This window comes from Festucalex cinctus, chromosome 14 (assembly GCF_051991245.1).
Source record: "Festucalex cinctus isolate MCC-2025b chromosome 14, RoL_Fcin_1.0, whole genome shotgun sequence".
In the NCBI taxonomy this organism is placed as follows: Eukaryota; Metazoa; Chordata; class Actinopteri; order Syngnathiformes; family Syngnathidae; genus Festucalex; species Festucalex cinctus.
The window spans coordinates 18,216,316-18,241,587 of record NC_135424.1 but is presented as its reverse complement, the minus strand read 5'-3'; the positions used below and the strand labels follow the sequence as shown (position 1 = coordinate 18,241,587).

General features: G+C 41.9%; 1 protein-coding gene across 1 annotated transcript; it reads left to right on the top strand.

Annotated features, from left to right (window-relative positions):
* The first annotated feature begins 4,945 nt into the window (after positions 1–4,945).
* Positions 4,946–20,231, top strand: fam83b (family with sequence similarity 83 member B). The gene is made up of 5 exons (XM_077496273.1): positions 4,946–5,172; positions 6,989–7,462; positions 9,808–9,972; positions 15,531–15,655; positions 17,038–20,231. The coding sequence occupies exons 1-5, from the start codon at positions 5,101–5,103 to the stop codon at positions 18,965–18,967; spliced, it is 2,766 nt and encodes a 921-aa protein (XP_077352399.1). The 5' UTR covers positions 4,946–5,100; the 3' UTR covers positions 18,968–20,231.
* Positions 20,232–25,272: the final 5,041 nt, after the last annotated feature.

Sequence of the window (25,272 nt, the reverse complement as noted above, 5' to 3'; positions counted from 1 at the left end):
CGCCTTCATCATAAGACCATGGAGCTGATTAATGACTTACTATCGCGATAGGATGGTAGGGGCAAAATCTCAATCTTTGGAAAAATTCACACCTTATTGAATATATGTCTCTAGTGTGTACATGTGTTTATGAACTGACATCATTTGTTACAGCTTCTACCACTTTTGATTTTCTGTTGAAGTGCACAGTGAAGAATTGAAACCCAGCATGTAGACAGTTAGCTACACTTATCCAAACATTCATCAATTTTCTACACCACTTATCCTGTTAAGACTTGTAGGGTGGACTACACCCTCGGCACATATACTGTACGGAGTTGACACTCACTGAATGGGAATTAATCCCATGATGCCAGCACCAAAGTCAGGCAAGTAGCTTAAAACAGAGCATTGTCGAATTTTGGGCCACCATTTCAGGAAATTTCTGGAAGGTTATGGCTGACACTGACCATTAATTTAGTAATAAATAGTAAGTACAGCATTGCACAAGCTGTTGCAATGCTGGCTGATGAATGTGTGAAAGCCAATGTGGAAATGTGTATTCCACATGCCGTTCTACCGTATTTGTTTTGCATTGTGGCCTCATTTGTAAGCAACAACCAGACTCAAATGAAGAATCTTTTGCAACTCGGCACAACCACAACATATTAAACACGAGTGGAAACATTGATTAAAAGCCCACTGCCACTTTATATTTGAAAAGACAACTAAGACTGCATGACATAATTGTAAATAGATCATTTATAGTACAATGCACTGAGTCTGAACTGTTTTCAATATGGACAGATAGAGGTGAGAAAATATGACCAAGCCTACCACCATACATTCATATTGATCTTGTCAACGTTCACTTGTTTACCAGAATTTCTGTCACACACACAGAGAACCTTTTTGCACACCATGCCACTATTGAAATGTATATTAGTTGGGTTCTCACATTATGATGACAGGAGGATAGAGCCATTCCTCAGTAGCTGCATGTTTACAAGCCAAAGAGCAAGATGTCACCAGTCATATGCTACAATCCGGTTCAACAAGTCATCTTCCTGTTCTTAAATAAGCGCATGAAGGAAATCTGATCCAGTATTTACGTTTCAGCCTGTTATTTGAATCTGCAAACACCTGCAGTTTGAAACTGTAGATGACCACTTAACCAGCCCCTCATCGTCTCTAAGAAATGATCAAATATCTGTGAGAAATTTCTCTGATCCAGCAGGATATTTTACAAAGTATCCCAAAAGAGAGCTTTCATGAAATCTTTGCATATAAACATTGCCTACAACTGTATGGAATGATCAGATTGAGCTGCTGAGTCCTTTTATATAAGGCCAAACAAAACCTAACTCGGCCACTTTCCGAGCAAGAAGAATCAAGAAAGGCCTGCAGACGTGATGATGCCGAGATTAGGTGCCTAAAACGATGACTCAGCCCTTCAGGAAAAGAAACTCCCTATGACTAAAAATGCACGTTACTTCACCTCCTCACACCCAAATGCAATGAAGCACAATCTTGCTCTTCATGCTTCATTTTGACTCAAGTAATGAAGGTGTTTCACACTTATTAAAGTTGAAGTGTCTTGTGAGATAGCACACATGGTGGAAAATCACAATTACAACAATTTCCTTATTATACGTTTGTACGCTTGTTTAGTTAATAAAGTGCTTCATTAAGCCGCGACAAAGAGAGTTCATTTCCTGTCCCTATTCTCATTAATTGAGTTAAAATTCAAATACGACGCTGAAGTATAGATAAGAAGAACGTTACAGGTTATTTTCTAATTAAGACACATATTAGGATATATTAAATTGCTTCTTGTGCTTTCGTTGATATTTGTTGAAATGCAAAACAATGGCATGATCTTTTGTCATCTATTAGTTACATTTTGGTAGCTCGCCATTGTTTAATTTTTGCTTCCTCTATACTATCAAACTTGCTGTTGTCTGGTTTTCCATTTTTAATTATTTTTACAATGTCTTGCTTGTAAATGGTTTTAATTATATTTTTAACCCACCTGTAGCTCTCACAATCATGCTAACAGTCATACAAAAAGCTCTAGGATTTGACTTCCTTGAAAAAGAAGTGAAAGCGATGGATAAAGAACGGATGCACCACCAGGGGTTGTTTCCCTGCTGCATGTTTGTCTTACTGATTAGTGTAACTTTTCAGTGATTGAGCTTTGAAGCAGTTAAGACGCTGCTTGTGTAATCATTGGATGGTCTCTCAAGTCAATCAATGTAGCGACACTACACTGACTCGCCAAGGAACAAAAACACCATCATGATGAGAAGTTGGAGGGATTTTTGATGATCTTTGTAAAAAAAAAAAAAAAAAACCTTGTGGGCAAAATGTCAACACTATTGTCATTTTAAAATCAACAAACCAATTGAAGGTGGCAGTGAAGAAAAGACATCCACATGAGTATTTTTGCCAGAAGCCAGGCAGAAATAACCTAAGGCTTCAGTTCGAGTGCTCGGAAAATCACTGACCTCCATCTTCATCATCTCAAACACTCTCTTCATTATGCTGCGTGCTCTGCATTGCGGGCATCGTCAGACTTGAATGTGACGGGAAACTCACTTCTCACTCTGTCACAGCAACAAAGGTGAGTTAACCCCAGAGGATAACTTCGACCCTGGAGAGACATCTTCCCAGCCAGCTAGCTAGCAAATATGCAGCTGGTCCCAGTCAATGTGAATTTATTTACTGCACCTAACAGGCGCAAACCCAGTCCTAGGTCTACATTTGGCCATGGTACGTGAAAAAGCATTTCTGGAGGTCGAAGCGGCACCCAAAATGCGTCAGTGTACAATATATAGTTTCCAAATAAGTGAATTTGAAGCTTTTAGACATTGTATGGTGTCGATTTAGTACTCAATTTATCCGTTAAGAATGGTGCAATATTTGTCTATGGTTGTATAGTCAGAATTAATTTAAAGGTGTTTAGGGATTGGTCAGATGAGATAAAGAGATAATCTGTAGAGCGTACACAATTTTGGATATGCCAATAAAGTTGAGTTAAAAATAGCTGCAACTTCCCCAGCCCGGCCAGTCTCACTACAATTGTGCGGAGAGAACAGGAAAAGAGTGAAAGGACAAAGTGTTTTGTAGTGGAACACCTGAAGAAACAGCGCAAAGGTGGTAAGCCATTGTGATTTACGCAAACACAATTGAATAGAAATTTCCACCTGCAAAACATTTGCGTAGGCAGGACTCTCTGATAACGTAACCAACAAGTCCTTTTTAGGTTATCTTGGTACAGTGGTTGTCAAGTTCAGTCCTCAAATGCCGCTCTCCACCATGTTTTCCATGTAGCACAGCTGAATCTAATGATCAGCTCATCAGCAATCTTTGCAGAAGCCTGATAACGATCATGATCATGAATCAGGTGTGTTAGTGGAGAGAAACATGGAAAACGAGGACCGAACTTGGCCACACCTTGCTTAAGAGGACAGTGCCTTAAGCCCACAGGTGCTCATTTGTATAGTGGATATTGTTGTCCAAGTTCAATACATGAATTCAAATGCTCTACTCAAAAACATTTAGATACTTACCACTTGTAATCTTATTGAGGAAGTCAACTCAAAAATGTTCTTAATGCAATGTGGTTATTATTGTGTTTGTATCATCAGAATAAATCAACAAAATCTGCCCATTTTGATCTGTCTGAGAAGACGGACATTTTGCCATTCGCTGACAACTAAAAATGACATCACAGTCGCTCAGGGCTCAGGTAACGAGTCGACCAATCACGGCAGAGTGTGCGAATGTCACAAATTCAAAAAACAGGTGAGCCGTGATTAGTCATTACCTGAACCATAAACAACTGTGATGTCATTTTCAGTTGACAGCAAGTGACAAAATGGCCGCCCCCTGAGATGGATCAAAACCAGCGTGTTATGCTGATGTATTCATTTAAGTGTCTTTTTTTCCCCACACACTTTTCATGTTTATGTTAAAAAAAAGTGATTACAACGAAAATATAAGTACAATGTTCATTTGTGGTGCAATCCATTGTAGTTTATGAGGTTAATATTAGTTATAAAATTTACAAATTATACTATTGATCATTCAATGCATGCTTTGATTTCCTCCTTTATAATTAGTAACACAAAATATTCACGTATGAAAATCACTTACTGGCATTGTAATTTGCACTCACGTCAGTAAGTTTTTCTCCTTACTAGCCTGTGGCAGAGCAACCATTATTTAGCCAAATGTTATTTAATGCCTCTGAAAGTTGACATGCAAACCAGGACAGACCTGAGAAATGCTTGAGGGCTGATGATAGACAGTCACAGAGACTGTATACAGGGAAACAAACATTCCTACTGGAACACTGGAGCCTTATGGGGACTTTTTGACTCTTGTTATTTGGAACATGAGAGCCCATTGGAACATGCAATATGCAATACATACTCACTAAGCTAAGCAAAAGACGTACATCTGACCTCTTGATATGTTGAGCCCTAAAGGGAGTACTTGCTTACAGTCTTGGGTAATTGAAGCTTTCACCCCTCCACACTTAGACTGATGCAGGAATGCAGAGGTTACACAATGGGGCAATTTTTCAAGAGGCTTCTTTCGGTGCTGACCCCACCAAATAGGAACAAGTAGCTTGCATTTATTGTGCCATATTCTTCTCAAGAAATACATGCGATAAAGCTCTTGTTTACACTGATGGAAAGCAACAAAAAAAAGAAAAAAAGTTACATTCCCACACAGCTTTGATGTCAAACATTTTTATATCCAAGAGAAGTGATTGCAGTGAAGAAAGTCAAAGCAATTTAAAGTCCTCGCTTTTCTCACAGTTTCACAACACATTCATCAAAGCCTTTCTGTGTCCTGTCATCATTGTGATTTTGGCAGTGGGCTGAACTTTAGCCCTAAAAGAGAGGAGAGGAGGAAGAGGTGTGGCCAAAACGTCTCAAACAGGTTCGCAGCTGCCTGTGAGCAAGTTTTCAAGCAGTCCGACCATTTGCATGTCAAAACTGGAAGTCACACTCTCAGCCAGCACACCGCTTATCATGTTCAGACACCTCCTCGTCTCTGTGGCTTCCAGCTGGGGGACACCATCCTCCTCAAATATTGAACACTAGTACTATGCAGATGCCTGTACATAAACCTCATTTGGATATGTTTGGGAGCAGTCAACAGGATTTTCACACTTCAAATGTAAGTCATGGTCTTATCATATTCTGAGTGGTGTTTATACTGTGACAGTAATAAATAACAGTCTTAATTCGTCTCCTTGGGTTATATACATTTGAATAAAGTCTTGACCACAGTATTGCACAACCATTACTTTTGAGTTTTTGAATTATTATGCCACACTCATTTGCCACTGAACTAATATTACTGTTGTGTTTTGAAATAATAGACGTATATGACGGAAATATTGAACTGTACTGTTAATAAGATGGCATGTAACAGATTAATTAAATTTCAGCGTCAAATGTGGTTTTCACAAGAATGTGTGGAAAAGTGAGCACCCGCCCACAATTGATGACATCACAGCATTGTTCATAGGGTTCGGCCAGTGAGACTCCCATCAAAAAAGTAAAATAACTGACCCCACCCCAAACCCAAAATGTCATATTGCTATTTTTTTTTTTTTTTTTTTTTTTTTGCCGTACCGTTGTGACCACGTATGCAGAAATTTTAAGAATACATACTATCGAGTGCCTTTCGGAACATTTTAAGATACACTTATATTCAATAAATCAAATGTCACATGCAGTTCTTTCAAAAAATAAATGAATTTGAATTAATTTGTTCCAGGTTCACAATGTCACCAATATAACCCTAAAATGTAAAAACAGAAGAAAAATAAATAAATAAAATGACCCTCAAGATTTTTGGTTGCTTTCTCTGTAGGCTGCTGTTCAAGTGATTGTAATGTATACGCTACATTATTGATTTTGAATTGTGTAGTTTTTGGGGTAATTTGATATTGAAAGGTCCACTGTTCTTCTGTTTAACATTTTCAAGGTCTCAATAACTTTCTGCTGTAACTTCTGCAAATCCTTTAGCTTCCTATGAAAGGGTTTGAATGATTCCATGCTGTCATTAGGTTGTTCGCATTAGCATCATCTCGACCAAGTGAAAGCATACTGTAGATAATAGATTTATCTATTCTTAATTTAACTGGCTTTTATAGCTATGGCTAGCAACAATCATGCTTTTTTTGAAGGACATGATTGGACATGATTATTATTCAGAGCTTCAAACGTGAAATTCACATTGTGCTCCATTTGAGTTAAATATAACGTCATTGTTTAATTGTGTTTGTTGTCCCTGACTGGCTGTGTTCAAAGATGCACCTCATTAACACTCAGATGGAATTATTAACTTAATTCCGGATCCAAACATTGTTGAATCATGCAGCGTGCTTTGCTGTATGCATTCTGTCATTTACTGATAGAATACCACCTTGAATTAAGGGACCTGATAGGTAAAGTCATTACTTTGGCCACGTGGGCCCTCAACGTACGTCACCTGTTGAACAGGTTCCGATTGTCTTAATAATGAGGGAGTTTCTGCGAGTCACATTTTCAACCACAGAGAGAACAACGTCAACATTTAGTCCAGTAGGAGTGGTGTAATGACAAATGTTCACACTGTTGTAGAAATACATTAGTAGAAATTGCATAAACATTAAATATTGAAGCATATTGTTACAGTAGTACATGACCAGAGATGATGCCAGAGACTTGTATGTAACCTTCATATCACTTGGTCACATTTCCTGTTTTACTTCTTGGGAATTTGAATTTGTTGAGTTGTTTTCTGAGCACTGTAATTACACCGCGATTACAGGCTGGTTCTATTTACATTTGGATCACGAACAGAAAGAGATAAACTCCTGCTGTTTGCTCAGGAATATCATTAAAAATGTTTAAAAAAAAAATTCCATTAATAAAGAGTTCACTATGTATAAATTTCTATATTTACTCTCCCTGATTTTTTTTCTTTTTGCTCTATGCAACAGTTACAAGGAAGGATGACTGAAACAATGGACTCAGCCCAATTTTCATCGCTGTCATCTATAAGAGGAGATCATGCGTCAGGGGATTACATGCAAACCCACTACAAGGAGTCATATCGGCTGGCCATTGATTGCCTGCTAAGCGGGGGCAGAGACAGTTATGCAGAGTTCCTCAAAAAAGAACGCATCGGAGGCTTCCTGTCTGACGAGGAGCTTGTCTTCATTACGTCAAACGCCAAAGAGCCCCCTCCTCAGACCCCGGAAGAGGAAATCAGTAGCCCCACGGACAGCAAATCATCCTCGGGGACGTACTGGCCCGTCCACTCGGATGTGGACGCTCCCGCTTTGGAATTGGGATGGCCTGAGATCATACAGGAAAATCTGCAGACCAATATAGATCTTCTCTATCATCCCCCAAGGCAAAACAGCCCGACCATTAAAGACGTGATTCTGAAACACATCCGCGATGCAAGACAGGTAAAACAAGATGCACTGTTGGCCTATTTAAGAGGACATATGTGTTCAGTGTTGCCACAGTTACCTTAAAAAACTAACCTGTTACTTAGTTACTTTACTGATTACTTGCTTTCAACACTAACTAATTTAGATTACAAGTTACTTTAATAGTAATAGATACCGACCATCTGGCTTAACATAAAATTTACATCAGGTTTTGTCACGTAATTGATTAAATGTGTTTTAAAACAGTGATGTTTAAAAGCAATGTTTGTTTTTATACTTATTGTGTCATATTTTAATGTTATTTTCGCATTTGTACTTATTTTTATTTTTGACGTATAATTGTTTTTATGGAAAAAAAAGTTATTGGGATTTAACTTAAGAAATTTGCTACTTGTCTGAATAAACAAACAAATAAATAAAAATAAATTAATTAATTAATAAAGTCTAAAATAAAGACTTCACTTAATGAAAACACATATTAAATTTGGGGATCTCCTGCAGTCAGACTAAATCTGGTGTGACTGAATCCATCCTGCACTGTGATACTTTTTTAGTGTGTTTGAATTTGCGTAGATAACAACGTCAACAATCCTTCATAATTTTTTTTTTTAGCAAACCAAAAGCTAAAATAGTGACTGCACTTGCAGTCATCATTACGCTGAAAACAATGATGTCGCTCATTCTGCAAAGTAACTTGTAAGGAGGTTTGAATAATAACTTAAGTCTAATGACTTGTTTGGAAAATAAAGCGTCAGAGCTTGTCCTGTCTCTGAGGGCAGTGCTACACTCACACCTCCAGCGTGCAGTGGCAGGGAGTGTCTGCTGACATATTCATGGCCAGCATCCAGTTTGACAGCTTCTCTCAACAAGCGAGTGTGGGAACATGCTACTACTACTACATTAACTCCTTTACATAATGAGGATGACTCACAAATGGTCAGCCGTTTATATTGTGTTGCATGCAGACATGCACACGGCTGCACCCCTTTTTGACTCACAAAAGTCCTTTTGTTTTCTCTTCATTACAGTCATTGGTGTTTGTTATATTGAGAGGGGCAACAATTATCAGTAAGGAAAGTGCTAAATATATGAATTATAATTATACATCAACACATGCTAAAATGACTTATTTATGCTAATGAATTTGAATTTTGAACGTGTTTTCAGCAATTACCTTTAAACATGTAAGAAACAAATCCCTGAATTAACTTTACAGGGTCTTTAAGATACGATTACATGTCTAGAATAATTGAAATAATTGCAAAACACACTGTGGAGTGAGCGCACTGTGATTTTAATCGCTTTCTCTACGTGACTTAGATCATTTCTACTATGATGCAGTGAAGTCACCCATTTTTATTTAGTCAATTTTTAGTCAACTAAAAATCTAGCATTTTAGTCTTTATTTTAGTCCAAGAAAACGTAATTTTATTTGTCTAGTTTTAGTCAACAAAAACTGTCAACGCTTTATTGTAGTTCTAGTCAGGACAGTCATTTTACCCCTGTATATTATTTTTGTCAGCAGATAATGTTGAACATGTCAGATCTAAAACTATTTCACCTCAAATTTTCTCTCATCTGTTTGATGAAAAACAACTTGTGGACACACAATTACAGTATGTCAATAAGTGGCTGCTATGGCTCCATGCTATGAGCTAGTAAATTAGCCAGCATTAGTTAGCGGTCGGATTAAGATTATTGTTGAAACGTGAAAGCCGTTGGATTCATGTTATGGTATAACTATAATGTACTTAAAAAAATAAATAAAAAAATCACCATGAATTAATTTTCACTTCCTTTCTGTCCCATATGTGTTTGTGCATGTTGCACTCGCTAGCTGCAGATTTGAAAGGGAGTGCGTCACTGTTTGTCACATGAAAGTGTCACAGTGATTGATTAGCAGAGACAAGATTTTACAAAATCATATATTTTTAATCTCGTTTTTGTTTATGAACTAAAATGTCCATAGAGCTTAGTCCAGTTTTTATTAAGTGAAGTACATTTTCGTCTCGTCTTCATTAGTCGGCGAAAATGCGTACGGATTTAGTCCCAGTTATTATTTAGTAATGAGGTTTTTAGTCTAGTCTGGTGTAGTTTTAGTCCGGTGTGAAATGTGTGTTGAGGAAATTATTTTTGTTTAGTTTTCGTTGACGAAATTAACACTATCTCGGAGGTTGTGCTTATTGTCTGTACGTGTCTTTAAACAGAGATATTTGAAGATCTATGAGAATGTTATGAGTGTAACTCTTATGTGTAAACAGAAGGCAACTCACTCATATTCAGGGTCAATCAATCACAGGCGAGCAATCTAACCTGTCAAACATGTGCCAGTATTTACTTGTTCGAATTTATCCTTGCAGGTCATCGCCATTGTGATGGATATGTTCACTGATGTTGATATATTGAAAGAAACTGTTGACGCCTCCATTCGAGGGGTTCCTGTTTACGTGCTTTTGGATGATTTCCACTTGAAACATTTCCTCACGGCGGCTGAGAATCAAGATGTCAAACTTCAACAACTCCGGGTAAGTGATTCTAAGAATATCATGCACTCAAGATGTACCGTACTCCAGATTATGAATAGTCACGGCTGATTGCTGTTTTAGTGTTAAAGATGGTCTTTGTAACACTTTCATCTTCTTGCCTAGTCTGTCATACATCCAGTGAGTCAGCTCAGTGTACGCTCACTTAAACTGATCCTTTCATGACTTTTTCCTCTCATTATCTTGGACAGTGTTGCCCGCCTTGTTTTTATTCAGGCCTTGCTAGAACCTTTTGTGTGTGACCTTGTCATTTGCTCTGCTTATGTTCTTGGCCAGTGCCCATGTCATTATGTTCAAGTGCCATCAGGGATGTTTCCATTAAACCATACTCAGGCATGGGAGCTGGTGTGCTGTAAAGGAAAAAAAAAATTATTATAGATGATTAAGACTACACTAAAAATAACAACAATTATTACAGTAGACTACTAGAATAAAATGTGTGTTTCTGTAGACAGGTGGCTGTATGCTCGCGGGAAAAACGGGCACATCTTCGCAAGTCTAGTTCAGCGTGTTTGTGAATTTGGTTGACGTGCTACGCCTCTCTAAGTGTTCTGGCGCATTGAGTTGCTGCACCCATTTTGGTGACAAAAACTAGATGAGATTTCAGACTCTGTAAAACCTGGTCTATCTAGTGGTGTAGGTGGTGTAACGCAATTTTGGTGGATTTAATTAGCAGGCGGACAGATTCTGCACTTGAATGTCATCGTAGGTCATTAATAAATTTGACAACAGCGTCGGACAATACGAATTGTTGCAGAAATCTTTTTTTTTTTTTTTTTAATAGAAAAAAAATTATAATCTTGGGAAATTAAGTCAAGTGTGTGCGTCTGTGTTGAAATTATGGTTGTCACCCTTGGAAACCCATGGAGGAATACGACACATGAAATAATTAAAACATATGATTACATATATGCCTATCAAAGGACAGTAATGTACTTTTGAACTGCAAACTGAAAGCAAATATATCAGATGAGAGAATTCTTACCACGTAGTCCTCAAAGTGATATTATTCATTCATGGTCAGAGTCGACAAAAACACATGGGGTGGCACCGATCAGAAGATGGAGTCATCGCAAAGATGATGCTTGAACCACCGTCTGTCATATTTAATCTCCAACTGAGACTGATGATTTTTGCCATTATAGATAAACCATGTTGTTATCTTGCAATGAGAGAGGATGATTCTCTGCATGCTGTGTTTAACACAGGCAGTCACAATAAAACCTGCATGGAGTACTAGACCCACTTCGATTCTTTGTTATGTTATGTTATGTTATGTTATGTTATGTTATGTTATGTTATGTTATGTTATGTTATGTTATGTCATGTCATGTCATGTCATGTCATGTCATGTCATGTGTAACCAAATAAATGTTGAATCATCCATCATATTTGTCATGTTTTGGTTTGGTGGGGGTGGGTTTTTGTTGTCTTTTGGTCATTTGTCATGTGTTCCTTGTTTCTTCCCTTGTCCCGTTATGTCTAACCACGTCCACCTGAGTGTGTCTTCCCTTCCCAGTGTATCCACCAATCAGCTTCCCTTGCCACTTGTGTCTTGCCCAGCTGTGTCTAGTCATTGTCATTAGCCTGTGTGTATTTAGTCACCTGTTTTCCGTTCGGTTCTTGTGGAGTCATTGTGCCTGTTCATGTTCATGTCCCTGTTTTCCATGCCATGCCTTGTGTTTGTTTTTGATCTTGTTAATTTTTTCATAGTACCTTGTTTATAGTTTTTGTTAATTAAATCTAGTGATGGCAAAATGAAGCCCCGTAAAGCAATGAAGCCCTGCAGTGAAATGCGTCACACACACGTAGGGGCTTCAAGATGATTAATTTCCTCGACTACGCCATCATGTGGACAGAAAATGTATAACATGCTTGGTGCATGCAATAAAATGGTGGGGTGTAAATCATGCTCTAAATACAAAAGAATATATATTTGAAGAGTGTTTTAACATGAATTGTTCTGTGTTACTTTGTCTATGTTTGTGCTTATGCAACAAGTGAAAATGTGAAAAAATGAGGTAAAATAAAGTGCTTATTCATTTTTATTTAAAAACAATATTTTTTCCAAAGTTTTTGGACTCAGGCGGTTTCTTTTTGTGCATAGAATTTCACCTGCTTTTGAAAAAACTCTTTCACATGGTACTGATGAAGCAGGGGTGCATAGATATGAGACAGCAAGTTTGTATAAACTTGGAAGCGCATATTTCTGTGATTCCCAGTACTGAAGGGGATTTTCAACTCTGGGGATATTTTCTTCTCTTTCTTGCTGGTTCCTTGAACTCCATCGCAAAAAAAGAAGCTCGTCGTCGTCGGTCAAATCGAATGCAAAATGCAAAGAAGTACCGCAGTAAGGGACCCGAAAACACAAAAAGTGAAGGGGAATCCATAGCGTTTCTTTGCCGCTTTTATTTCGAACTACACTCAAACCTAGCGAATCATTTCCTGAATCAGTCACGTGGTACACCCGCTTTGCGGGGCTTCAAACGTCATCACGTACGTCATCGACACACGCATTGAATCGCCGTTCATGAACCACTCATCTACATTACTCGGCACACGCTTCAGGGATTCGACCCGAGAAGCACATCACTAATTAAATCCCCTTTTTTTACCTGCATCCCTGCCTTGCCCTGTTTTTTGTTGCCCCCTGCATTTGGGTCCTGCCTCCAACACCCCCACTCCCGTGACAGAATGACTCCACCAGAACTGGACCCAGCGGGGGCAATGGCGGAATGGGAGCCCTGGGAGAAGGAGGGGCTTGAGGCCTGCGACCGAGCCATTGCCGGGCTTAAAAAGGTACTGGCTTTGGTCCGTGGCGTCGGTAGTGACGGGTCAGACAGGCCTCAAGTCCCTGAACCTCGTCTGCTGCAACCTCTCGCTCCTGAACCTTGTCTGCTGCAGCCTCTCGCCCCTGAACCTTGTCTGCTGCAGCCTCTCGCTCCTGAACCTTGTCTGCTGCAGCCTCTCGCCCCTGAACCTTGTCTGCTGCAGCCTCTCGCCCCTGAACCTTGTCTGCTGCAGCCTCTCGCCCCTGAACCTCGTCTGCTGCAGCCTCTCGCCCCTGAACCTCGTCTACTGCAGCCTCTCACCCCTGAACCTCGTCTGCTGCAGCCTCTCGCTCCGGAACCTTGTCTGCTGCCGCCGCAGCCCCTGGCCGCTTCGCCTGGGCCGCTGCCGCCGCAGCCCCTGGCCGCTTCGCCTGGGCCGCTACCTCCTGTTGCTCGTCAGGCGGCGCATGGATTGCGGTCGCCACCACCTGTTCCTCGTCCGGCGGCGCATGGAATGCGGCCGCCACCTCCTGTTCCTCGTCAGGCGGCGCATGGATTGCGGCCGCCACCTCTTGTTCCTCGTCCGGCGGCGCAGGGAATGCGGCCGTCACCTCCTGTTCCTCGTCCGGCGGCGCATGGATTGCGGCCGCCACCGCCTGCACCAGTTCCGGCGGCGCTCGGCCGGCGGCCGCCATCGCCTGCACCAGTTCCGGCGGCGCCCGGCCGGCGGCCGCCATCGCCTGCACCAGTTCCGGCGGCGCCCGGCCAGCAGCCGCCATCGCCTGCACCAGTTCCGGCGGCGCCCGGCCAGCGGCCGCCTCCTGCTCCTCATCTGGCGGCGAACACCCCGCCGCCACCTCTGCTCCTTGTCGGGCGTCGAGGACGCCCTCCTGACTGGCCCCGCTGGGACTCTCTTGTCGGGCGTCGAGGACGCCCTCCTGAACTGCTTTTTGTCTGGGACGGATGGGTGGGCCGTGTTCCCACCTCCGTGCCCCCTTCCGCCCGCCCTTGTTTTTGGACTGATGTTGGACGTCTGGAAGCCGTCCCTTGAGGGGGGGGGTTATGTCATGTTTTGGTTTGGTGGGGGTGGGTTTTTGTTGTCTTTTGGTCATTTGTCATGTGTTCCTTGTTTCTTCCCTTGTCCCGTTATGTCTAACCACGTCCACCTGAGTGTGTCTTCCCTTCCCAGTGTATCCACCAATCAGCTTCCCTTGCCACTTGTGTCTTGCCCAGCTGTGTCTAGTCATTGTCATTAGCCTGTGTGTATTTAGTCACCTGTTTTCCGTTCGGTTCTTGTGGAGTCATTGTGCTTGTAGTATCTATTGTGCCTGTTCATGTTCATGTCCCTGTTTTCCTTGCCATGCCTTGTGTTTGTTTTTTGATCTTGTTAATTTTTTCATAGTACCTTGTTTATAGTTTTTGTTAATTAAATCCCCTTTTTTTTACCTGCATCCCTGCCTTGCCCTGTTTTTTGTTGCCCCCTGCATTTGGGTCCTGCCTCCAACACCCCCACTCCCGTGACAATATTATTACATATAAAAATCAAGGACAAAGGTTTGTTCAAATTAGTGTTTTAAAAAAAAAAAAAAAAAAAAAAAGTAAAATCTCAAAGTATTAATGACATGACAGTTTTGGTTCAAATTTGGGCAGGAATTATGAAAGTTGACACATGACTTGCTTTTTCAGGCCAGATCTGGGCCCCGGGCCTTGTTTTCAACACCTGTGATGATTTGAATACCGTACAATATGCTTTGGAACATTATTGTGATGAAAAAAACAACAAAAATCTTCTCTATCCGATCTCGGGACTCCAGATTGCCCTAAAATTTGACACAGCAAGTACATTTCTCATCTACTCCCACGTGCGACTAGTAACTTTACATAACTATAGATATTTTTAAATGATTGAATATTTTTTTTCTTGCTGATAAACATTCTCCTCCACACAAATCCATTTAGTAGTAATAGTGAACACGTGAATATTTACTTAGCATGCCAATTTATAGTGTACACCCCTAAAGTTGCTGCTTTATCTTCCAGGGACTAAATTTGTGTCAACATCGACTTATATTTTTAAAACCCTTTTATTGTTTCTACTATTCCATTTGAAGGCCAGGCACACACTAATGAAAAACAACCCAAGCCTCCTGGTGCACTTTTGATGATTATGTTGTTTTTCATACATTGCTAGAGCTAAATAATATAAACGTCAACCTTGGTGTTAAAACATTTTTTCCATGTGCTTTTGGGAGGCTCAAAACACTTCCAGCCACATACAGACACGTCATCTGGGAGCTGAGGCCTTGTGAGAGAGAAAGAGAGAGAATGTCAGTCATTCGCCACGGGGACATGAAGGACGCAATACTTTTTTCACATGTTCACAACCAGTAGAATGGAGTCAAATCCTGGTGGTGCTAGTTTCTAATTTCGATCCACCGCTTGTGGGGGCATTCAACTTGGGGGGTTCCACTGTACAAGCTATAAAATGCCTTCTGATTAATCTTCAATGTAAACAATTCATACTATGAAAAGTGAGAATGTTATTCCATAAGGTTGTGTCTGTTTTGAGGTTGAAGAAGTGAAGGAGAAAGTGTTGTCACTAACCAAAGGCTACAAAACACTCACACAGCAAATGCTTATAAAGTATTTTTGACAGCGATTCAACATGTGCTCACTTGCTCACCAGTGATGTAACTGACACGATTCAAAGTTACCTATGTTGGTGTTGACAATTCAAGATGACTCATAGTTTTCTTTTCTTTTTTACAGAATATGAGGGTGCGCACCGTGAAAGGCGAAGATTATCTGTGTCGGACTGGGACTAAATTTCATGGAGCAATGGGGCAGAAATTTATCTTGGTTGACTGTCATACAGTTATTTGTGGCTCCTACAGGTGAATACAACTGTTTGTGTTCTGAGTGAGGCAATTTGATGACTTTCAGTGTGAATAGCAGACATAAAATTAGACCTTGTGCTACGGTAATAGTTTTTCATTGTATAAAATATCTCTTAGAATTCCCTCAACAAATCTCAACAAAGTCATCTTTAAACATATTGAAATAAGCAACGATAGAAGAAAAACTCCATCCATCCATCCATCCATCCATCCATCCATCCATCCATCCATCCATCCATCCATCCATCCATCCATCCATCCATCCATCCATCCATCTTCTTGACCGCTTATTCTTCACAAGGGTCGCGAGGGTGCTGGAGCCTATCTCAGCTGGCTTTGGGCAGGAGGTGGGGTACACCCTGGACTGGTTGCCAGCCAATCGCAGAGAAAAGAAAATTTGCTCAGTCAGAGCATCTGGTACATGTATTTAAATGTACTGCAGTAAGAAGCAGTTCACGACAAGTTAAGATCATTCATTATTTTCCTGCCCGGTTTTACCACAGTACATACAGTATTGCTTAGAGCACAGTATATATTCTATTAAGACATTTTATTTACACATTTATTTATTTATTTTTTTAAGTAGCTCAACCACTCTGATTTTATATAAAAGTTTTAACATAAAATGCATCAGTAGAGTCCAGTATTTGGGAGCATTAATTAATGTTTCTGAAGTTGTTGTGTCAGCTTACGATTGCCCCTTATTTTTTTATTTTTTTTATAAATCTCAAATTCATTCATCCATCCAGCCATTCATTCATTCATTCATTCATTCATTCATTCATTCATTCATTCATTCATTCTCTGAACCATTTATTAAAGGTTAAACTGCCCTCATTTGCACTTGATGCCATCCAATTAAGGTGTAATTAATTTTAGTATTGTAATTACAATGTTATTACTATGTTGTTACATTGTAATGTAGTTATTACAGCCTTTAATGTGATTGATTGATTGATTGATTACAGATTGATTGGTTCTCCTCAAATTATCACAGTACTGTGTTTTAGTTACGTTTGACAATTATTTTAGCTTGTATTTAATTTACTGAAAGTTTTCTGTACAGACTGTACAGGGGAACTAGCTGTGGAGTTGATTTTTAAATATTTTGATATTTCAATATAATAATAATAATAATAATAATAATAATAATAATAATAATAATAATAATAATAATAATAATAATAATAATAATAATAATATGAACCTCCATCCATCCATTTTCCGAACCACTTATTTCTCACAAGGGTCGTGGGGTCAGCTGGCTATGGACAGTAGGCGAGGTACACCTTGAACTGGTCGCCAGCCAATCGCAGTAATATGAACCTTTGTTGCAAAATGTTTACTTCACATTGATGAATTGTTTTGTCTGTTTGCAGATTCACTTGGTCGTGTGCAAAGATCAATTTGAGCATGGTGCAGGTCATCACAGGCCATCTGGTGAAGACTTACGACGAGGAGTTTAGAACACTGTACGCGAGGTCAACTGTGCCCGCTGAATTGTGCCAACCAGATAATTCTCTCCCCTCTAATGGGTCCCACACAATGCAAGGCTGGCCGAAATATACTCCTCATTCCACACAAACGATTGATCGTCGCGACCAGTTAAGGCACACGTTGGACTCTGTCTACCGGAAGACCTGTGAGAGGAATCTGTACGCAAGAGACTTCAACGATAATCACTACGTGTCTTTAATTGAGCATGACAAAGGTTTGCAGAACCACATGTCCAAATTTCAGTCTGCAGAGTCAATGAACTACTTAAAAAGGCACAGTTATGCCGGGGAAAGACATGATGGAAATGTCACACAGAACGTTCGAGCCAGAGCAAGCAACTGGAATATTTGCCGGGAAACGGGAATGGGGAAAAACAACTACCCGCTGGATAATAACTATTTAGTGCCACAGATGTACAGGAGTCAAAAGCTTCGAAAGTCATACAACGGCAACGACAAGCAAATTCTGTCCATGCAGCAAAACATGCCAACGCTGGAAAAAACATCCAAGTCGTTCATGCGTACATGGAGGATCGAGTCATACCTTCAAAAGCCTGACATGCCGTTTAACGAACCGTCTGATTATTTGGACCAGTTTGAGCCGTCCAACAGCTTCATGCAAGGAAGAATGAGGTCTTCTCTTGTTTTTAGGTCCGCCATACCGGAGCAATTGGAGCCAAACTCACATTTAAACAACTCGCCTTCAGTTGGTAGCCGCTCATCAGGGTTTCATAACCCTTCGCGCTATTCCTCCATGCAATGGAATCCAACAGTAGCGCCCGAAAACAACAGACTAAACAATGACGAATTCATGTTAAAGAGAAAAAGCCTGCAGATTTTGGACGACTACAAATCATACCCATCTGCATACGCCAGCTTAGGTCGAGTCAAGCGTGGGCAGAACATTCCAAATCCTGACGTGCGAACTGACAGCTGGCACAAAAGACACAGTGTGGCCGATCCAAGATCCAACACGGCGTACACACAGGACTCCTCCTCAGGTGGCATGTACGGCGCATTTGCTAGGATGCAAATAGATCGAAGCTCCGGCGTAAAGCATAGCGGATACGGGTCAAATCTCAACGAATCTCAATCTCAGCGATCCGTCTCTCATTATGATGTCAAGAGCATGACAGACACAAACAGCCCGTGCACTTCCATTTGGCAGGAGCCTCCCTCCAGAAGTCTATCTGCTGCAAGCCTGGGTGTAGACGGCGGGGATTTGGAAGCTAAATCCAACAGAATGGGCTCTCAGCATTTTCTAAAGAAGAGTACCAAGAAGATCAAGTCGTTTTTGAACATACCAGACAAGAAAGTGGATCGAGTAACAAGCGTGGAAACGCCAAGCGTGACGTCAGATGACAGCACAGATACGATTAAGGCCGAGGATGAGAGTGAGATTAAACATCACCATAGCAACTCGTCCCTAAGGAATGAGCAGAACCATGTGGCCGATGTCAAGTATTCCATACCAAGATTCAAAACTGAGGATCACCGACACACACCTGAGCTCCCTTCCTCTGAAACAACATCGCAAAGTAAGCTCGGCATTGGTGAGAAAAAGGCAATCCCAGACGCTGACCTACCGGGCTGGAGTAAAGACAGAAAAGCTGACAATCGCCTATACAGCAGATTTGAGCCTTTTTGTTCCATTCAAAAGAAACCATCTTCACACTCCCCATACAGCACTCTGGAGAAAATCAAAAACCAACCTACTGATCAAAACTTTGACCGTCTAGGGAGAAGCCACCATGAAAATAAGTTTGAGAAATTCTTTCATAGAGTGGGAAACCTCATTCACAAGACCAAGTAGATTAGTTCAACGCAGGTCGCTTAGGCTACGTTCACACTGCAGGCAAATATGACCCAGATCGGATTTTTTTTTTTTGCCCAAATGCGACCTGTATCTGACTTTTTTATGTCAGTGTGAACGACTCAATTCCGATTTTTTCATATCCGACCAGGGTCTCTTTCTTATGTAGCCCTAGATTGGATACGTATCCTATTTTTAGCAGATCTTCCTCACAATTCTACAGCTGGGGATTCCAATCTGGCCTGATGATGTGGATTTCACATTGTCCTCGTGCTTGCACGATTTTCGCCGCATATTCTGGTTTCCTCTAATATTCCAAAAACATACATTTCGGGTTTATTGAAGACTCCAAATTATCCAAAGGTTTGAATGGTAGCTCACCTATGAAAGTAATGAGGATTAGCGGCGATAGCAAAGGCAGAGGGTGGGCACTTCCGTCTCACCGTTGGCCCGTTGTTGATGAATGTCCACCTTTCATCGAAGTGTCCACTTTATGACGCCAAGCCTCATAAAAATACACGCAATGACCGTCTGTACTGACGTGGTTCAACGGACGAAAGTCTTCATATTAAAGAAGTTCACAATACAGTAGGTCTTCACCACTTTGTTTACATTGGACATGTTTCCAGCCAGCTGTTTACAGTTTTAAGACCATTTTGATTGTGTACTGCTCAATATTTTTTATATTAAATATAGCAGATACCTGTACATAAAACTTGAATTATGACGTTCAAGAAAGCGTATGCAATTCAGCCCGAGGTGATAAATCAACCACTGCACTCAAGATGTAGCAAATACAACCATGAAAGGCCAGTCAGCATCTAGACCGCATTTGTCTAGGTTTTATAAATTGTAACCATAGTTGGAAAATGACATGTTTTTATGTTTGTCTACTGCTTTGTAATAAATTGCAAGAGAAATGTTTTATACAATGTGAGATTGGGTACTGAGAAACTGCACACATTAAAGACCATGGCAGGTTTTTTGTCACAAGTGTTGTGTTTCATCATTATGTACGTAAGTGGCATTCAAATACCTATGTACTTTACATCCAATCCAGGGTGCATTCTGCATTTTGCCCAATGTCGGCTGGGATATGATTCAGCTCCCAATAACAGTGATCAAAAAAAGCAGCATAGAAAAATACAAATGTACTGTATATGCATACAGTGGTCATTCTCAGCTTCGTTCTTAGCTCAAGGAGACAGGAATTGTCCACTTACCATGAAAAAATTAGCAAAATACGTAAACAGCTTTCACTTATATCGTGCTTTTCTACCTTCTGTCATGTTTTGGTTTGGTGGGGGTGGGTTTTTGTTGTCTTTTGGTCGTTTGTCATGTGTTCCTTGTTTCTTCCCTTGTCCCGTTATGTCAAACCACGTCCACCTGAGTGTTTCTTCCCTTCCCAATGTATCCACCAATCAGCTTCCCCTGCCACTTGTGTCTTACCCAGCTGTGTCTAGTCATTGTCATTAGCCTGTGTGTATTTAGTCCCCTGTTTTCCGTTTGGTTCTTGTGGAGTCATAGTATCTGTTGTGCCTGTTGTTGTCCCTGTGTTCCATGCCATGTCATGCCTTGTGTTTGTTTTTTGATCTTGTTAATTTTTTCATAGTACCTTGTTTATAGTTTTTGTTAATTAAATCCCCTTTTTTTTACCTGCATCCCTGCCTTGCCCTGTTTTTTGGTTGCCTCCTGCATTTGGGTCCTGCCACCAACACCCCACTTTCGTGACAGAATGACTCCACCAGAACTGGACCCAGCAGGGGCAATGGCGGAATTGGAGACCTGGCAGAGGCTTGAAGACATCGCCCGAGTCATTGCAGAGATAAAAGAGTTGATGGCTTTGGACCGTGGCGACTGGAGTGATGGGTCGGACTGGCCTCAGAACCCCGAACCTCGTCTGCTGCAGCCTCTCGCCCCTGAACCTCGTCTGCTGCAGCCTCTCGCTCCGGAACCTCGTCTGCTGCCGCCGCAGCCCCTGGCCGATTCGCCTGTGCCGCTGCCGCCGCAGCCCCCGGCCGCTTCGCCTGTGCCACTGCCGCCGCAGCCCCCGGCCGCTTCGCCTGTGCCGCTGCCGCCGCAGCCCCCGGCCGCTTCGCCTGTGCCGCTGCCGCCGCAGCCCCCGGCCGCTTCGCCTGTGCCGCTGCCGCCGCAGCCACCGGCCGCTTCGCCTGTGCCGCTGCCGCCGCAGCCCCCGGCCGCTTCGCCTGTGCCGCTGCCGCCGCAGCCCCCGGCCGCTTCGCCTGTGCCGCTGCCGCCGCAGCCCCCGGCCGCTTCGCCTGTGCCACTGCCGCCGCAGCCCCCGGCCGCTTCGCCTGTGCCGCTGCCGCCGCAGCCCCCGGCCGCTTCGCCTGTGCCGCTGCCGCCGCAGCCCCCGGCCGCTTCGCCTGTGCCGCTGCCGCCGCAGCCCCCGGCTGCTTCGCCTGTGCCGCTGCCGCCGCAGCCCCCGGCCGCTTCGCCTGTGCCGCTGCCGCCGCAGCCCCCGGCCGCTTCGCCTGTGCCGCTGCCGCCGCAGCCCCCGGCCGCTTCGCCTGTGCCGCTGCCGCCGCAGCCCCTGGCCGCTTCGCCTGTGCCGCTGCCGCCGCAGCCCCTGGCCGTTTCGCCTGTGCCGCTGCCGCCGCAGCCCCTGGCCGCTTCGCCTGGGCCGCTACCTCCTGCTCCTCATCTGGCGGCGAACACCCCGCCGCCACCTCTGCTCCTTGTCGGGCGTCGAGGACGCCCTCCTGACTGGTCCCGCTGGGACTCTCTTGTCGGGCGTCGAGGACGCCCTCCTTAACTGCTTTTTGTCTGGGACGGATGGGTGGGCCGTGTGCCCTCCTCCGTGCCCCCTTCCGCCCGCCCTTGTTTTTGGACTTTTTATGTTGGACGTCTGGGAGCCGTCCCTTGAGGGGGGGGGGGGGTTATGTCATGTTTTGGTTTGGTGGGGGTGGGTTTTTGATGTCTTTTGGTCGTTTGTCATGTGTTCCTTGTTTCTTCCCTTGTCCCGTTATGTCAAACCACGTCCACCTGAGTGTTTCTTCCCTTCCCAGTGTATCCACCAATCAGCTTCCCCTGCCACTTGTGTCTTACCCAGCTGTGTCTAGTCATTGTCATTAGCCTGTGTGTATTTAGTCCCCTGTTTTCCGTTCGGTTCTTGTGGAGTCATAGTATCTGTTGTTCCATGCCATGTCATGCCTTGTGTTTGTTTTTTGATCTTGTTAATTTTTTCATAGTACCTTGTTTATAGTTTTTGTTAATTAAATCCCCTTTTTTTTTACCTGCATCCCTGCCTTGCCCTGTTTTTTTGTTGCCTCCTGCATTTGGGTCCTGCCACCAACACCCCACTTTCGTGACACCTTCAAGGTTATCAAAGAAGCACTTAAACATTGTTGCCTCATTCACCTACTAATGACACAGGAGCAAATGGAAGTAAAAAAGTATCTTGTTGAAGGACATCTTTTATAGATGGTCACAGGGGCTCAGCATCAAACCAACAACCTTCGAGCACCAATTTGTGTCGTACTTGCATCCAATATTCACAGTATACATAAGGCTTTTAAGAGATGGAACTGTGGAAATGTCATAGTTAACATAATCAATCTGATTATGTGACTTTTCCCAAAATGGGCTCCTGGTGGTGAAATGTGTAACATGCTGTAGGTGTTGAGCTGGCGTTAGCTCACAGTTTGGCCATTATATTTTGCTCAATTAAAAATTACCCAACAAAAAATGTTGTCCTAAAAAAATTCTCTAACATTGCAGAAAGAATTTGGCCAAGTGGCAAGCCAGCAACAAACTCTTTAAGGAGAACACAGGATTACTTTTGTCCGTCACCATGAACCAATGCTAACGTAGTTTACAGACTAGTCAGTCTGCTCTTCCCTCACCCACAGCAACATCTGTTGCCTTCAAGGCCCCTCCAAACCATTCAAATACATTGTAAAACCGTGTTGTTTTTTTTCACGTACCAGTACATGAACTCCGTATGCCACCTCTGACAATCCTTAATTTACAACATCCACCCTCAACCACAGATTGTGCTGTTTTCATTCATAATTTTGGGGAGTAAAACCCCAAACACAACATTTTGCTGTCATTGTTTTAGTTCAGGTCAGCGGTAGACACTCGCTTTTCTACTACACTGAAGTACACTGCCGCCTGTTGTTTACAATATTATGAAATTGACTAATATTTTGCCAGTATTTTGGATTACACAGGCATTCTTTTGCAAACCTGTAGTTTTTTTTCTTTCTTTCTTTCTTTCTCTTTTTTTTTTTTTTTTACTGCAGCAGCTTCCCTTCAGTGTTCTCCTTCTTGTTTAATGTTTTATGTATTATGGATTAATCAATAAAGATGTTAGCATGAGGCAGAAATTTCTGAAAGTGGTTAGCCTTTTTTTTTTTTTTTTTAAATCTCATTGAGCATTCCGCGCATTGCTTTTTGAACAGTTCCTATTAATAAGCAACCTTTCTGCTTAGCTGCTGAACATCAAGGCTTTTAGATATATTTTTGTGAACCTTTCCACCTTAATAGGCCTACAAGTTAACATTTTTTTATTGGCAGCAAAGCTTTTTGTGCAAGATGTGGCTCACTTTGGGCAATGCTTGTTGAGGAAAGAAAACTCAAATTTGGTATGTGTGTTTTTATATGGCAATTGCAATGGTTGATTTCACATCTTTCAAAATAGCGTCTGAAAGGCAAGTGCAAAATTCACAACCTTTCATGATTTTCCCCCCCAGCTAACCCTCTATCCCTCTATGTTCCTGCTGCTAAATCTGCCCATCAGCTCTTTGTCACCCCTGTTGCCTTCACCAGTGTCCATTAAAATCTGCCCAAATCACTGCTCTCTCTGACTCTCTGACTCTCTCTCTCTCTCTCTCTCTCTCTCTCTCTCTCTCTCTCTCTCTCTCTCTCTCTCTCTCTCTCTCTCTCTCTCGCTCTCGCTCTCTCTCTTTCTCTCTGCTCGAAACGCTCAGAACAAAATTGTCTAGCTCCTTCTACAACTTCTCTGCTCGTTCACATCCTACTTGTGGTGTGTGACCACTTCAAACATATCACACTCGATTTCAAGCTCAGCCACTTCACTCAGTCTGACATTCTTTTCACCTCCAGGACATTATTAACAAACTCTTCCTTTACGATAACTTCTACTCCATTACTCATCCTATCTACACCAAAGTAACATAATTTAAACACCGCTCCAAAGCTCCATATGGCTTTTCCACTTATGTTGACCGGTGCCTTCATCATATCAACCAACGCTAACTTTTCTTGTCATAGTCCTCATAATGTTCAAAGTCTCTACTTTCCATTTATTTTTTTCTGATTCAGTGCCTTCACTTTCTCTTTCTACCTACAGAAAAGCATCCCTCTTTTGTATTCAACCCACAGTCGCTGAATTTCTACGGGTGTATTGTAGGTTAATGCTACAGGCTGTGGCAATCCTGTATAAAATTCTTCGGATCATTCATCCGAATTGTTTTGTTTATGCTGGATGCCCTTCCTGGTCCAACCCTCTGCATTTATCAAGGCTTAGAACTGGACTTTGGTGTGCACTGCTTTGTGCCACCAAAAGACTGCATTATGTCAGTCAAGGGGGGTGTCAAACGTACGGACCGTCGGGATAAAACACATTATCTGTAATTTTTCCATAAAAGTAACTGTTGTTGCCAATTTTCTCCACTGGAGGGCAAACTGACGTCCACGTAAATGACATTCTGAAAGTGGTTGTTATGTTTGAAGACACAGAAATAGTCAACAGCTTCTGTTCAAAAGAGGTTGTTTTGGTGGAAGTCAAGCTGCTAGAACTTGAATGCATTTTTTTATGTCTTCATTTACAAGGAAAGGGCACCCTCTTTCTGAAAAGTTCTCACTTAAGTTTGTATGTCAGTTGAGGTTGACAAGATTTTTTTAGATGATGTTGCTTGTCAATTTAAAATTTCTAGATCGTAACAAGTTAGTTTTAAAAAAAAAGGTACAGTACAGTACTTAGTTTAGAGAGCCACTCTGCACGTCTGTCACTCATCATATGTTGTTATAGTTGAATTAATTTTGTGAAGAAATTTCAGTTGATCATATGATTTGCAACATGGTAGTAATGAAAAAAAGTTACCATTTTCCAAATGTAAACAAAAGGAGAACATTTTGGAAGAATCATTATTTATGTCTTATTAGGTCATAAATAATAGTGTTGTGGCCACTTGAGATCAAATTGGAGTGAATGTGGCCTTTGAACTCAAATGAATTTAACTCCCTAATCTAGTTCATAGTACCTAAACTATATTAATCACACGGCAAACATGATATATAATTGTCAAATACATGTC

Excerpts from the sequence above, each read along its gene's own strand:
- fam83b (XM_077496273.1), top strand. The coding sequence starts at position 5,101 with ATGCAGATGCCTGTACATAAACCTCATTTGGATATGTTTGGGAGCAGT. Across the intron at positions 5,173-6,988 it reads AGGATTTTCACACTTCAAAT|TTACAAGGAAGGATGACTGA; the intron begins GTAAGTCATGGT and ends TCTATGCAACAG. Across the intron at positions 15,656-17,037 it reads GTTATTTGTGGCTCCTACAG|ATTCACTTGGTCGTGTGCAA; the intron begins GTGAATACAACT and ends GTCTGTTTGCAG.